We start from the raw sequence: 15,484 nt of genomic DNA, 5'->3' as shown, positions 1-15,484 counted from the left end.
TGCTTTGTAATGTGAGGATGAACACTAATCTTCTTGACAACAATGGTGATATGATGATGATGTCTTCCCAGGCGCTCACAATGCATTCGCACGGTTCCTCCTCTGCTGCCTCAAATGCTGCTTCTGGTGCCTGGAGCATTTCATAAAGTTCATGAACAGGAACGCCTACATCATGGTGAATAAAGGCTTGATTGCTTGTTTCAGAAGCTACATAGTACAGGTTATCTTCCAGTATAGTCACGTCTCTAGGACAGATTCAAGCAAGTTGGATTTAGATTTGCCCATAAATTAAAGCTGCAAGAGGTAAAGGGAGGGGGGACCCATTATTGGCTAATTAAACTCTCCAACGTTCCAGACCCCAGTACCGGCCAAGACCGTTTCTTCCGTTAAATTGTTGAAGATTTGCTGCAGCAACGAATGAAAGTACCGTAACTCACCGACATGTATACACCTCTTACGTTGATATTTTAGTATATAAACATGCTCTCAAACCCTATGTGTAGTATATGTCTTGCGCAGCGTCAAACTTGACATTTCTCTCTTAAAAGTTGTTGGCTAACTACCAAAATGAAAAAATACTAATTTGAGTTAGATTTTAAGCTGTAATGTTTTGATATAGTGTATTTACATATCAGAGTACTATGTAGTGACATCAATTTTTTTATTTGTATTATATCTACATTTTCGTAAAATTCCTGACAAGCATCGAGAACTAGCCAAACGATAATGGGTCCACTTCCGCACTTTTTTATCGAACTTGAGCTTGGTTGACAGTGGTTTTTCGTAATAAGCCAAGGAGGAATATACGCCTTGCAGAAGGCGATTGGCTGGAACAGGATAGCTGGAACATAATTGTTGGGAAAGGAATGGTCCACTTCAAATTATAAATAGTCATGCCACTGGCACTGAACTGTCTGTGTTTATAAACTACTCTTTGAGAGCCTCGTTAGCTTACATGTTTATAGGGGATGGAGAAAAAAATCTTACCTATTGTACCTTTAACATTACTCACACTTTGTCATCTTTTAGATAGCAATATATGGGAAGAACTTTTGCACTTCAGCCAAGGATGCTTTCTTTCTGCTGATGAGGAACGTTGTGAGGTAAGACTGTCTGTGCCTTTCATCTGTCAAGTGTACCTGGGTGTGTCTCTTTCTGTTGCTCCGTCACTGTTCGTCTGGGTTCAAACAGTGTTCTTCTCTGGGTCTCTGGGATTCTCCTCCATTCTGGCTTTTTTCTCGTCTGCAGGGTGGCTGTCCTGGACAAGGTCACAGACTTTTTACTCTTCTTAGGAAAACTGCTTATTTCAGGAAGTGTGGGTGAGTTTCCTTTCCTCAGTCTGTAGGTGCGCTGATTAAGAAAACTCAATCAACATTCTCTCAGTGTCTTTCAGTTTAACATATGTTTTATACTGTATATGGTATTTATGGGTAGAGCTGTCAAAGTACCAAAATGTCAGTAGTCGGTACCAATACCAGTGAAATTTCACGGTACTCGATACCATTTTAGATACCAAAGTAAAATACTAAAAAAGGTTACTCAACAACTCTCATTTGTTGACAGTAACAGTCACCTACAATATCCCAGGCTGTAGCCTACTTATGACAACAACAGGACATTAATAATCACAATGCATGTAGGCCTATAGGCAAAATAACTGTGTGGACTGAGTGTAGACATTAAGCAAACTCAGCAGATAACTTAGAGATCATTTGTAGAACTCAAAAATAAAAATCTTGACTTGAACATAATTTATAAGAAGTAGAAAGACTGGATTCAACACGCTTCATGGGGCTCTTTAAATGTTGGTCGCGCTACAAGAACAAAACATAAATATACATCCCAAACTCCCAAAAACTAATTACGACTTTTCAGAGAGCCACTTGCAACCTTTGGTGAGATATTTTGGCAACACAGCCTTGTCAGCGTCCAAATCTGAATAGGTACTGGGTAGACCCGGTACATGGTACTACGGTAACTTCAGAAATCCTGGTACAGTTTTTCTTTGCTTGAGTACCGACTTGGTACCGGAGTACCGGTTTTTGTGACATTATTCATGGATAGGAGATATCTGCCCCAAAGAATGGGGTGATTACTCTAGTCATCACAACTCTTCATTTACATTTAGTCATTTTAGGAAATTTAAAATAAATAAATAGTGCAATACATTGCATCCACAAAGTATTCACAGGCCTTCACTTTTTCCACATGGTGTTATGTTACAGGCGTATTCTAAAATTGATGAAATTATTTTTTCCCTCAAAAGTCTACACACAATACCGAATAATTATAAATATTTTTGTAAATCTATATAAAAAAATCACGTACATATGTATTCACAGCCTTTGCCATGACACTCAAAATTGAGCTAAGGTGCATCCTGTTTACACTGATCATCCTTGATGTTTCTATAACTTGATTGGAGTTCACCGATGGTAAATTCTGTTGATTGGACATGATTTGGAAAGGCACACACCTGTCTATATAAGGTCCCAGAGTTGACAGTGCATGTCAGTGCACAAACCAAACCATGACGTCCAAGGAATTGTCTGTAGACCTCCGAGACAGGATTGTATTGAGATACAGATCTGGGGAAGGGTACAGAAAAATGTCTTTATTATTGAAGGTCCAAATGAGCCCAGTGGTCTCCATCATCCGTAAATTGAAGAAGCCTGGAACCACCAGGACTCTTCCTAGAGTTGGCCGCCCGCCAAACTGAGCGATCGGGGGAGAAGGGCCTTAGTCAGGGAGGTGACCAAGAACTCGATGGTAACTCTGACAAGAGCTCCAGCGTTGCTCTGGGAAGAGAGCAGAACCTTCCAGAAGGACAACCATATCTGCAGGCCTATATGGTAGAGTGGCCAGACGGAAGCCACTCCTCAATAAAAGGGACATGACAGCCTGCCTGGAGTTTGCCAAAAGGCACCTGTAGGACTCTCAGACCACAAGAAACAAAATGTTCTGGTCTGATGAAACAAAGATTTAACTCTTTGGCCTGAATGCCAAGCGTCTTGTCTGGAGGAAACTAGCCACCGAGCTCATGAGGACATGGAACATTGAGAACATTTCTAGGAGCCCTATCTAAAACCCAAACAAAAGCTATCTATCATGCGGTTTCCTTTTTCTGTGCTTGCGAAGGCTATGCTAATTGTCCACCCACCCTCCCATATTGTGATACCATTTAACTCCCTTGATTTCCTGTATTCATTGTCCAGTCCTCTGAGATGCTCAACTGCACCTTATACATCTATAATGAATACATTGATTTTGTCTTGAATTTGCATTATCTAATATGTCTTCACAAGCTTGTAGCATCATTCTCAAAAATAGTTGAGGCTGTAATTGCTGCCAAAGGTGCTTCAACAAAGTATTGCGCAAAGGCTGTGAATATTTATGTACATGTTATATCTTCGTTCTTAATTTTTGTTAATCTATAAAAATTATTACACCATTTCTTTTCACTTTGTCATTATGGGTTATTGTGTGTAGAATTCTGAGGAAAATATTAATTGAACCCATTTTGGAATAAGGCTGTAACATAAATGTGGACAAAGTGAAGCTCTGTAAATAAATACTTTCCGGATGCACTGTAAAGAGTAAAGGAATGTATGGAAAAGGTATATGAAAATACAATCATATTATTGGTTCATTACTTATTAGTAATAATCATATTTTGATTGATGCGAGAAATGCATTCAATTGATGAACACATAAGGCATGAGAATGATTAGATACTGTATGTTGGGATGGCATGTGAGTTCAGATTCTCACAACTCTTAGCATCTGTCCCATTTGTTATCTAGAAGGTCTTGAAAGTCCCTAATGAACACTTGATCTGTGTCCTATTTTCAGGTGTCCTAGCATTCTTCTTTTTCACTCATAAGATACCAGTAATTCAAGAGGAGGTGCCATCTTTGAATTACTACTGGGTCCCCTTACTGGTAAGAAGTAATACTTTCACAGGTATGGATTGTTTGTTTTGATCCTCACTACTGACTGGCACTGACTTTTCTAATTTGCAGACGGTGATATTTGGATCCTACATGATTGCACATGGCTTTTTTAATGTCTACGCCATGTGTGTGGACACCTTGTTCCTCTGCTTTTGTAAGTACACTATTTTCTTAATGTACAATTACTGTCAATTGACTGTACCTATACAGTATGACGTTGGTCCCTACTGGCAGAATTTTTGTCTTGTCAATAGTTAGAGCCCTTGACTCTATGCATGATAGGCATGACCTCAGTCTAACTTGACCTTGGGTACAGAATAATCAAAGACTAATCACTCGCTGGAATGCATCCGCATGTGGTTCTAGCCTACTTGAACCTAAAAGATTTACTCCCAGCACTGACTTTCCTGCTTAAGCTTCGTCATTTTGACTCTGCTGACTCCTGTTCTCTCCTCTTTTTTCATCCTCCTTCCTTCTCTCTATGTGCTGCTCACCCTCCTCTGCTCCGCGGCTATGCTTCTCCCTCCCCTCTGGCCTGGTCCAGGTGAAGACCTGGAGAGAAACGATGGTTCTTCCGCCAAGCCTTTCTATATGTCCCCTGGCTTACACAAGATCCTGCGCAAGGGAGACCAGGGAGCCAAGCTATACACTGGCTCTTGATACCCCTCCATTCACTTATTAATAGACTTGTACACACTCACACTTTACTGTCTGTGAATTGTGTGTGAACCCTTCAAGAGGAAGGCCGCTCTAGGCTGGAGTCTTCTGAAAAGGAAATGTATTAGTTCCTTGGAATGGAGTGAGATTTGGAGTCTATGAAGAGGCTCTGTTCACCTTCTCTATCTGTTACTGGCCTTTTGTTGTGCTCTGCATCAGTTCTGTGCATCAGTTCCTTTTCACCTTCTTTGGACTGCTGATCTCTGCTTTACCAAGAGCACTGCAGCGCACTGTGTGTGTGTGTGTGTGTGTGTGTGTGTGTTTGTGTGTGTGTGTGTGTGTGTGTGTGTGTGTGTGTGTGTGTGTGTGTGTGTGTGTGTGTGTGTGTGTGTGTGTGTGTGGGGAAAGACAAGTAGTACTGTGTGTGCGTGCGTCTGTGTGTGTAGATGAATGTGTGTGTCTACAGAAAGATAAGGAATTGTGTGTGTGATGGGTGTTCAATTGCGACACAAACATCAGACACAAACTGCAAAAAGAGATCTCTATTTTACGGATGCAATTCATGGATATTGGCAGACTGTCATAGTTCGGAGTGGCAGGACTTGAAATTGATACAAGGGCACCCCCTTGTGGCACAGCTGTCTTTGTCGCATAGTTTCATGTACTGTATTGGAAAATAACTGCGATAGCTATTCTGTCTTGCATGATTTCATCTGATAGCCACCATTATTTTGATAGGTGCTTTTCACCCACCCTAACTGTGACAACTAACTGTGATAAACACAGCTTGAAACTCACATGCAAGTTATAAGACTTTGACACATTTCCTACCTATTTTCCCAGGTGGCAAACTCTGTTGGTGTTTTTAGAAGGCCTACAGGTTCCTTATTTATACACTGTAAAGAGACAGAGACAATGTATGTGTTACATTTCTGAAGACATGTTATGCTTTAGCGAGGAATTAAACTTGAATAGTGCTGGGGTCACTATCTGGAGTTCTGAATGCAGTGGCTTGTAAATGTGCCTAGTTCTACATGAAGATGTATTCCTCCTTTTATTCCATGGTTTTGGATCTAACCTGAGAACCTTTGGAATACTGTTTATAAAAAAAGGATGTCAAAGCCATTTGATTTTTGGTAACTTTTCTATTGAATAGTTCCAGCGTAGTGCTGTTTTTATGACAAGGTAACCCACAACTGTCTGGAGGCTGTTCAGTGTTGATCTTTTTTTGTACAGCAGTGTTTTTGTATCAATGAATCAAATGAAAAGTGTGGTCTCTTTTTAAAATAAAATTAAAATGTTTGAAATAGAACGTAGTTCAATTTTCCATGTATCTTAATCTTACCTAGTCTCTTAGTGTTTTATTTTTTGCCAGAGTTTTAAAATGTACTTTCGATGCGTTTTGGATGTGTAAGTGTGTTAAACAGGCTTTCCCTTCCCTAGTGGTGGATTTGGAGGTCAACAACGGCACTGCTGCCCGCCCCTTCTACATGAGCAGTAACTTAAGAAACATACTCAACAAAAAGAACAGCAGAAGAAAAGAGAAGAGGTAGAGTGAAGGAGAGAAGGGGTAAGAGTTGGCTGGTTTAAACGATGACCTAAGAAGACTGAAGAGAAAACCAGGAATACTTTGGAGATATTATGATTTAAAAAATAAACTTATTATGTGGTTTCATCGGTGTTATGCTTTTTGGGAGTTCTCTTTTGGTAAGTGTGAGCTAAAGACTGCGTGCCACACTGGTAAAAATGTATATTGTTGGGACCAAATAATGCATGAATTAATTGGTATGGCCTGGTATAAACAGCACAAAAGTTGTCAAAAAGGGTGAGTGATTTCTGCCAGACTGGATTTCATGCTTTTCCAAGATTAGTGGTGGTCCACGAGGTTGTGCAATCTTAAGAATCCCCGATGTATAGTATTGTGTCAAGAAAGGGAAATTAACAGTCGATTAAGGTTGATTGTTAAATGCTTATTACTTGCCATGTATGATTATAGCCCACAAGATCATTTTATTTTCTCATATTGAGAAATGTACAGTGTCCATTATTCATCTCTAATTTAGCACTGTACTATGAGTATGTAATAGCATTACAATTAAAGTGTTTCATTCATAAGTGCCTTATATGCTTTTTTTACAAGCATGTCAAATGTTTAATTGTGTTGAAATAAAATAATTAACTTGATGTTTCACTGGATATAATTAAATACTGAAGTGGACAGATTCATTTTTAACACCATGTGTAGTTCAATAGAAGGATATTGAGTGTTAATGTCAGTGTCATAGTTTCCTATATGCAAAATGAATTTCCTGTGTTTGAATGCACCATTCCCACTTTGTCAATTTTAGTCGGCAATTTCCAAAAACAATGTATGTACCAATGTATTACAGCTTAACAGTGGTCCACTTGGTGTTGTTTTTAGTTTTTTCATATATATTGATAACTTAATTTTAGTGAATTAACTATGCATGTGAGTGTTTTCTAGTTTAGTTTTTTTGTATACCCCACTGTTGATATGTACTGTACTGTTGCTCTGACCCTTCCTTGAGATACAGAAATCAGATAACATTGAAGTACATAGTGGTTTCCCCCCCATCTGTGAACTTAATTATTTTGTTTCACCTCAGTCATGTACTGTAGAGACAAAGATTATTGTTTAAAGTGTCAACCAAAACATTTTGTACCTTGATTTGTCATGGCACTGCACTAATTGTTACAGGTCATTTGAATATATTGTAATGTATTCTAAGATAATGTCACCTTTCTTATGGACTTTTTGTATCGCAAGTGCTTGTATGTAACTTAATTTTTTTTCAAATGTTACAATAAACAGCTGTTGTTATGAAAAAGTATTTGTAACAAACTGATGCTTGTAAAAAGAAATGTGTTTTGACACCACACTTGCAGTCTTTATATACAGTATTTGATCGCTGTATGTTTTTTTATGGGAGGAGAATTATAAAAAAATGCATTCAACATTTATTTTCTAAACAGATATCACACATACAGTACATCCAATAAATTAATAACCAAATAAATAAACATCCATAAATTAAATGCATATACATATGATAATTTAAATTCAAATGCACTATGAGTTTTCAATATTTATCAATGATAATACAGAAGTTTCTCAATGCTCGAATTAGTGATTGTCATGAAGTTGAGTTGTGGCACCTTGTAATAAGTACACAAAGGAACACATCCACAATGTCACATTGAACCTCCCCAATACCTTCAGTTTACATGTCTTTCTTTCTTTACACAGATATCTCAACCCATGGCCATACACAATGTCAAACTATATATAATGAATTATAGTTTGTATGTTTGGATAAAAAATAGTGATTTATCTAGTAATCATGACCGTAACAATACAGAAACCAACAGAATAAGTGATGACTTCTACCGCATGTCTGTGCTTGGGATAAGGAGTCAGGACATTGTGAATCCTTGGTCGTGCCTGAGGATGTGTGTGCGTGTGTGGCTCAAGCGTGGGACACAGGCAGAGAGGTCATGGTGTGAGGGGGCAGTAGGGGTTGGAACAGCATAGACGGAGGGGAGTGCACTGTGGAGATGGAAGGCTAGCATTAGTACAGACAGATTACTGTACAACCAGTTTACAAGAACACTACAAAGGGTGCAACAACAAAAAAAACTAGCTTGATATTCAATCTTGGTTCCCTTTTAAGGACACATCTAGAATGCTCAGAAATGTAAAATGTTCTTCCGCAGCTCAGTAATAATAGAAGTGTAATAACTGTGATGTTCTGGTGCCCTGCTTACCGTCTATGAAGGAGTGGAGTGCAGAAAGCATGGGGCCTTCAGGCCCCCCGTAGGCTGTGTACTGTAGCTCCTCGGGGGTTGGGGTGGACTGGGAGAGGCGTCCGGCCTGCAGTGAGGTCAACGTGCTGGAGGAGGAGTGATTGGGGCTCACATGCTTCTTATGGCGCGCACGGCAATTCTGGAACCACACCTGCAAAATAGCAGGAATATTACAGTATTTACAACAGACTAAAATTGAATACATTGGGGGCACCCCGGTGGTATCACTATGGCTAAGGCCTTAACACAGGATCCTAGGTTTGATTCTGGTCCAGGCCATATCCTGCATGTTTTTCCCTGTCTTTCTCTGCTTTCCTGTCTCAAACTGTTTCTATGAATAATGTGAAAAAATAGAAGAAAACATTTTTTTTAAGTGAATAAGTTATTTGTAAAAACAGGCCAGTACAACTTTGTGAAATATGTTTGTAAAAAAAAAAGAAATACAGCTGAAATAATCATAACAGATATTCTTCTGATATTTGTCTTTTTCTTTTCTTTTTTTCATTAAGTTATAGGAGGACTCTATTTTCATTCATTACTAACCTGTATCACTCTCCTGCTCAGGCCTGTCTGCTCAGCCAGCTTTTGCAAAGTCTGGGCATCTGGGTTGTTGTCCTGGGCAAACTGGGTTTGCATTATCTGGAGGTGTTGTAATAGGGGTAAGTGAGGATGGGAAAGAATAAAGAGTAGACATTATATTTGTTCTGTGCTAATTTAGCTACTAGTTATATATTGTGGTAGCCTATATTGTATATATTGTGATTTATTTATCTTGTTCTTAAAAGTAATACTTAAGTATGTTATTACTATGTTTTTACAATGATACATTACTTTTAACTACAACCACTATGTAATTGATTGACAATTATTACAATGTTGCAAGAACACAACATACAACATCATACATTGACGGGACAGTGGCACTCACCTGCAATTGGTCTGCAGTGAAGCTAGTGCGTGCTCTCTTTGAAGGCTTTGGCTGGTTCACTTCCTGCTCAGTGGGCATTGCCCCTTCAACATTTACACCAGTTCCTGAAATTGCATTTGTATTGTTTCTTTAGCTTTTCCTGACTAATGCTGAAGACTTAAACATATTAGGAATACTGGATAGACTAGATGCAGAATTACAGTTGTTTGATCAGTTTCTGTTCCCAACAAGACAAACTGTGTATTGTATGGCTTTCAGATATTAGTAAAAGGTCAGAAATTGTAGACTGCACTCATTGCTTACCCTAAAACAAACAAAAACAGCTAAAACAATTCCAATAAACATATAGGCCTATTATAATTGCTTCCTCTTATTTGTTATTGATACAAAACACAAAAAGATCCAAAGCGGCCTGACAATAAATTGTTTTAGCATTATAGTGTGCTTTGTGTTATGATTTGAGTTGACAAGCATTTTATTCTGTATGTAATCTTTATATATCTTTCCATGTCATAACGGCATAAATTAGAAGGCCTTTTTATCAAACTGAATAGGTATGTAGCTTTAGCCTCGCTCGCTGCTTACCTTTTTCAACAGCGCGTTTCAGGTTGTCCAGCATGCAGTCATAGTGGACACGGCAAAGGACCTTCTCCTCGACCAGCGCAAACTCCTCTCCCGTGGACAGCTGCCTCTTACAGGAAAAACAGGCGAAGCACGCAAGGTGATACACGTTCCCCTTAGCCCGACGGACCCAGTCTGTGGAGTGAATGTTGCGGCCGCAGCAGGCGCACCAGGTGCCATATCTTCTACAATGAAGATAACGTTTTTTTGAAATTAGGTAGTAATATTGGAAGCCAGTAGGCCTACTTGGTTGCAAAACTCAGAAAAAATGCTTAAGAATTGTATTGTAAATGATAACAAAGTATGCCTAGGCCTAAATAGTTTACCAATGAGAAGAGGAGGAAATTTCATTTCGCTTTGCCAAAGAAAATAATTACTTAACTTTTTTCCTATTGATACATTCCAAAGCTAAATTAAATAATTGGTCCTAGTGGGCATGCGGTTTCGAATGTATTCTGCTTGGGGCTTTACGTAGCTATAACCTACCTAAAGTAGTCAAGTTTGCAGAAGACCTCTTTTTCTTTGATGTAGCAACTGGTATGACTGCCAAGCGATGCCTGGCAAACGCTACAGGAGAGACAACGCACATGCCAGCACAAGTCGTTAACCTAAATGAAAAGACATAACATACGTTTTTAAACGCATTCATTCATGTCATGGTGCACATGCTACCTGCAAGTTCAAATGACCAAACGCTTCAAGAGAATAATAAACCATGGGATCATGACTCCGATAAATGCTGACTTACGATGGGTAGGCCTATTGTATTTTACCTTTAGCAAATATTTATCCACAATTTCCTCATTGCAGCTCGCACAAACAGTTCTACCCAAAAGTGGTGCAGATGCCATCGCCTGCAGCGACAAGGAGGATGAGCCACGGGAGCACGAATCCTCATCCAAAACTTCCACCGATGTGTCCTGAATGGGGAGCATACCACCAAAATTATGCATGCGACCGAATCCAACGCACGTAACATATAAATACAATTGTGCAATTTAGCAGCACTTTCCATTCCAGTTGCACTATAAAAACCAAATTTGATTAAATGCACATCTATTCAAACGAACGGGCATAATGTTTTGATAGTGTTGGTCCAGTATAGGCTATTTATAAGTCCCAATGGCATAATCCATCAAGCGATTGCATGTCTGTGAGGAAATATAGAGCTTTAGCTATCAATAGTTTTACCATTCGATTTTCTCTCCTGACTTCTCTTTCCATAACTTCTGCGTCCCCTTTGCAATCTTCACACATGTCGGCGAGCAATTTGAGGGCTAGAGGGTTTGGTCTGTCAGACTCTGCCAGGCGCCTTTAAACCGTTATAATATCACATAAATATCACCCCCTTTACGTCTCACCATGGCAACCCCAACGACCCCCCAAAATGGCATTTAAAACGATAGACAGTCATTACTTACAAAAACAGGCAGCACTTGAAGTAATAGTTATCCAATGTGCATTATGTTCTTGAGATCTACATCTGTGATTTAAGACTGCCTGCACAGAGGTTCACCCTCCTCCTCCCATCAATTCACATGCCAATCAAAACCTGTGCGAGAGGTCGCAGGGAATAGGAATTGATTTATTTAATGACAGCAATTAAAAGACTAAGTTTGACAGAAACGCCCGGCCGGGACAACCAAAAGGTGAAGAGGTCTCATTAACTACTTGAGTTTTAATCGCTGAATATTTAGAAGGAGTAATTTTTGAGTTATTTCTTGAAATTGTGAAAACATTAAACGAACAGTTGGCCTTTCCGGTTGGAGGTTATAATTTTCAGACTGGTAGGCTACAATCGCGTGAAAACATTTTAAAACAATGATTCTCACAAATCTCTAGCCTAATCAAACTCATATCGTAAAAAAGAAACAATCATCACCTAAAATGTTTGCTTAGGATTGCATACAGAATCAATCAATGCACTTACCCCATCATTTGACATTAATATGGATCCGTTTTCATTCTCATCAACATTGCAGCAATCCAGTTTTTGCTCACTTTTCCAGTGCATTTCAAATGCAAATAAATCTTCAGTGAAGCCTATAAAGATCACCACAGATTGAATTAAAATAGTAAATAATATGAAAAATCACAAACCATAAACAATTAAAGACTACTGAGAGATGTTTTGTCCTCAACTCTCAGCTTCCTAAAGTAGGTTTGTTTTCTCGGGGGCGGAACATATATATTTTCCAGTCTCCTTTGGCCGCGCCTCCCTTCCAGTCTTCTATATTTTTCTGTTGAAGGCCAAGCAAAATGTTATTAGAAACGTATTCAAACGTAGTTACATTTTATGCTTTCAACATTTTCGATACTAAGGTAAACATTTTCGTTTTTTCCATTGTGCCAGGATTTTTTTAAATTATTATTTAAATTTTAGGCCTACTTTCTTGAAAAACATATTGGCACTTGCTTAAAAGTGCTGACTACAAAGTTTTACGGTCATGACAAAGTAGATTAATGAATATGTAGGCCTATGTTTTTTAACGGATGTTTCTTTTATTTGATGCTGAAACGTACTTAATTTGTTTAGTGGTAGTTTCTTTGAATGCACCCAGGGCGTCCACTGGATGTATCTTTTTATCAACCTCAGTTCAATGGAAATGTAAAATCAGCCTGCCAACATCATCATAAATAGTGGAGAGGATTATAAAAAATCTGCTGTTAATTTCAGTTTATATTGTGTTAACTATAAAATAGGCTGAGTACAATCTTGGTCGGTCGGTCTATCGGTCTGTCGGTCTGACGGTCTGTCGGTCTGTCGGTCTGTCTTTCACTCTTTCTCTCAATGAACATTCAATCTCGGTGTCTCATGCACACACACACACACACACATTGTCAGTATCTATCTTGGGAGGTTCTCTGTAAAGGGGTAGCAGCTCTGGACTGGCAGGAGCCAGACTACATCGGAGAGTGCTGCTGCACTGGGAAATAGCGTGCATCCATCGCTATGTGTCTTGTTCCACCCTCTGGCAATGAATAGACCTTATCAGACAACTCATCTCAAGCATTGTGCACTGTAGCAGACACTTTTTGATGTACAATAGAGGTATGTGAGGAAACTCCTAGGACCCATAAATATGATGAGAGTGAGGCAGGGTTCAAATTACCCGTAGACTTGGCAAGATGCTCGTATGTCTCACATCCCAGGTCAGATCTGCACTGCGAAGACACAGGTTCAGTTCATGGAGCGTAATGAGAGTTGCAAGGGTTTGAAAACTCTATTTGACTTGTGTTGACTTTGTGAGGGAGTAGAGTGAGATTCCGAATGTATCGCACAGAATCACACTGAAGACCAGACAAAAACAACAGAGATAAGGTGGAGGGTAACTCTATCAACATACTTGAATCCAAACTGGTTTAGCTGCTTTTGTACATCACAACATGAATGTTTGCTCCTTGACTGTGCCATACTTGTACAGTAGTTAGCTCAATTGATAAATTAACTGGATGAACCTGGAAAATAGAGTTGAAATTTCATCTACTCTGCTTCACTCTTCTCATACCAAAACATAATGCTAAATGGGGACATTTGGGACAATAGATGAACACTTGTAGAACCATTTTCATGAGGTTCAATTGAGAATCCCATTTGGGACAGAATGAACCCTGAACCAACAATGTTTGTGGTCGCTTTGGAGAAAAGTGTCTGTCCCAAATGTACATTTAAGGTTCCAAACAGCACTTAGACACAACAATAGTTGTGTTAGACTGTAGCACCTCCAGCACTTGGATGGAAAGTAACAATATTTACCTGGAAATATCGAGGAAATTATGAAAAGACAGTTCGGAGCCATTGCCCAGCTAGTTTATCAAGCTAAGGAAATTCTGGCCCTGTTTAGTCTGGGGATACAATATGTAATAAATAATAAACACTTGTACAGCCATCAATTGATATTTCAGATCAGCATGGGTACTAAAACAATGTGTTACGATCTGTTGTATTGAATTGTCCTTTAGCATATTTTTTTTTCTCAACATTTGTGACTGTTTTCATTCAAGGATTATATGACAGCATCAATAACCTTTTTTTAAAGAATTTCAACATAAATAGTACTTATAAAACAGCGTTGTTGTTTCTTGAATCCTTAATATTTTCTAAATGGATTACAATCCACCACCTGCAGCCAAATTAGATTTGGGGCAAAATCATTAGGATAAACAGTAACCATTTGCACAAATGAGTATCCTAAAATCCAATAATTTGCTACTTCCACATAGGCTCAACCTTTGCTTACTTTGGGGCTGCAACTACTCATTTGTTTCATTGAAATTAGTACAAATGGGGGTGGTTTACAATTGACACAACGAGTTTGACGTGACCTTTTCTCCTTGCTGTAAATGGGTACTCGTTGAGACTTAAGGGGGCCTGGTGTTGGCTGGGGGCCGATGAGGGATTCAGGAAAAATCACTGCAGTGAAAATGGCAATGTAAGAGGGGCCTGATTGCATTGGGACAGCATGCGAGGGGGTGCGACATGCTCGGTCCAATCAGAACAACGTTGGGAAAAAGTGCCCTTATCAGCGAGTAATGGCCCACTTGACAATCACACAGGCACAAAACTGCTCTATTTAACACTGATTGCAAAGACTGCAGCCCCCCCATCCCCAAACCGCATGACTCCCCAAGATCCCTCTGCCACCCTCCCCAGCTTAAAGCTAAGCCGCTCTCCTGAATGGAATTTATAATCATCCCACTTTTTATTTTGAGGCTAATTGTTATTTTAAGACTTCTATTAGGCATTTATTACCAGGAAAACGTCTTCCTTGATTACAATGTTTAATATGGGCATTGAAGGCGTTCACTCATACGCTGTATTTCTATTTTTCAACTTGATGAGAAGGGAAATTCTATATAGTCTGAATATTTGTTTGTCTTCCTGTTTGTATGCTTGATTGACAATCACAAATATTTTCAGAAGTATTATATCTTTTTTTTGTTAAATGTGTTTAGTTTTTTATCATAATGCTTTTCCAATAATCAAAATCTAAACCAGCCTGACTGTAATTTCTTAGGTTTTTAGCAATGCAAGTGGAATTGAGTTGGACCACCTGTACCCTTAGATATATATATTTTTTAAGACTTACCCCACCTTTAATTATTAGACCATGACAGACACATCAGCTGCGTATTATCATCCTCTGCAACTACTGACTCTGTTAGTAATGCCATTAGCCACTATTACGGTAACATAAATATTCTCCTTATAATTCTTATAACAAGACAGAAACAAAATATTGGTTGCAGTGGAAGGATTTATTGACGTTTTATATATTTACAGAAAAAACGCTTATGGCCCATTACATTTAATGACAGATCAAAGATCTTCTGAACTACCACTTTTTATTTGATTGATCTGCAGTGGTGTTAATTGTCATCATCATCCATCATCAATATTTCTTGCCTAGATTGAATAGACAAAAGTTATTTGTAGTGAAAACAACCATGTTGAAAAATAAATCAATCTTGATCAATAATTAAATAAATGTAATATGAA

General features: G+C 38.7%; 2 protein-coding genes across 10 annotated transcripts in view; one reads left to right on the top strand and one right to left on the bottom strand.

Annotated features, from left to right (window-relative positions):
• The window catches only part of slc44a5b (solute carrier family 44 member 5b), a 37,237-nt gene extending 29,766 nt beyond the window's left edge, over positions 1-7,471 (top strand). For 2 of the 6 annotated variants that reach the window (XM_047049456.1, XM_047049454.1), the window contains 6 exons: positions 72-175; positions 1,030-1,103; positions 1,249-1,319; positions 3,853-3,941; positions 4,023-4,107; positions 6,054-7,471. In XM_047049456.1, the coding sequence (XP_046905412.1) occupies positions 72-175; positions 1,030-1,103; positions 1,249-1,319; positions 3,853-3,941; positions 4,023-4,107; positions 6,054-6,163 (533 nt within the window). In that variant the 3' untranslated portion in view covers positions 6,164-7,471. Of the gene's footprint in view, positions 1-71; positions 176-1,029; positions 1,104-1,248; positions 1,320-3,852; positions 3,942-4,022; positions 4,108-4,497; positions 4,985-5,453 lie in introns of those variants that run through there. The other 4 variants (XM_047049453.1, XM_047049455.1, XM_047049457.1 and 1 more) reach the window with 3 other exon arrangements.
• LOC124487265 (LIM/homeobox protein Lhx8) lies at positions 7,468-12,011 on the bottom strand. 4 transcript variants are annotated; one of them, XM_047049462.1, is made up of 9 exons: positions 11,915-11,987; positions 11,406-11,536; positions 10,758-10,904; positions 10,471-10,592; positions 9,949-10,169; positions 9,364-9,467; positions 8,979-9,074; positions 8,397-8,586; positions 7,468-8,178 (listed from the first exon to the last, which is right to left on the bottom strand). In XM_047049462.1, exons 3-9 carry the CDS (start codon positions 10,833-10,835, stop codon positions 8,099-8,101), a joined length of 891 nt encoding a protein of 296 aa, XP_046905418.1. In that variant the 5' UTR covers positions 10,836-10,904; positions 11,406-11,536; positions 11,915-11,987; the 3' UTR covers positions 7,468-8,098. The 4 variants fall into 4 exon arrangements, with proteins under 4 accessions (XP_046905418.1, XP_046905415.1, XP_046905416.1 ...); XM_047049459.1 differs by lacking the exon at positions 11,406-11,536 and having other exon boundaries at positions 11,915-12,011; XM_047049460.1 differs by lacking the exon at positions 11,406-11,536 and having other exon boundaries at positions 9,949-10,166; positions 11,915-12,011.
• Positions 12,012-15,484: the final 3,473 nt, after the last annotated feature.

The sequence above is a fragment of the Hypomesus transpacificus genome, chromosome 26, assembly GCF_021917145.1.
Source record: "Hypomesus transpacificus isolate Combined female chromosome 26, fHypTra1, whole genome shotgun sequence".
Classification (NCBI taxonomy): Eukaryota; Metazoa; Chordata; class Actinopteri; order Osmeriformes; family Osmeridae; genus Hypomesus; species Hypomesus transpacificus.
The sequence above is the reverse complement of the archived record's forward strand: the minus strand, read 5'-3'. Positions and strand labels throughout refer to the sequence as shown.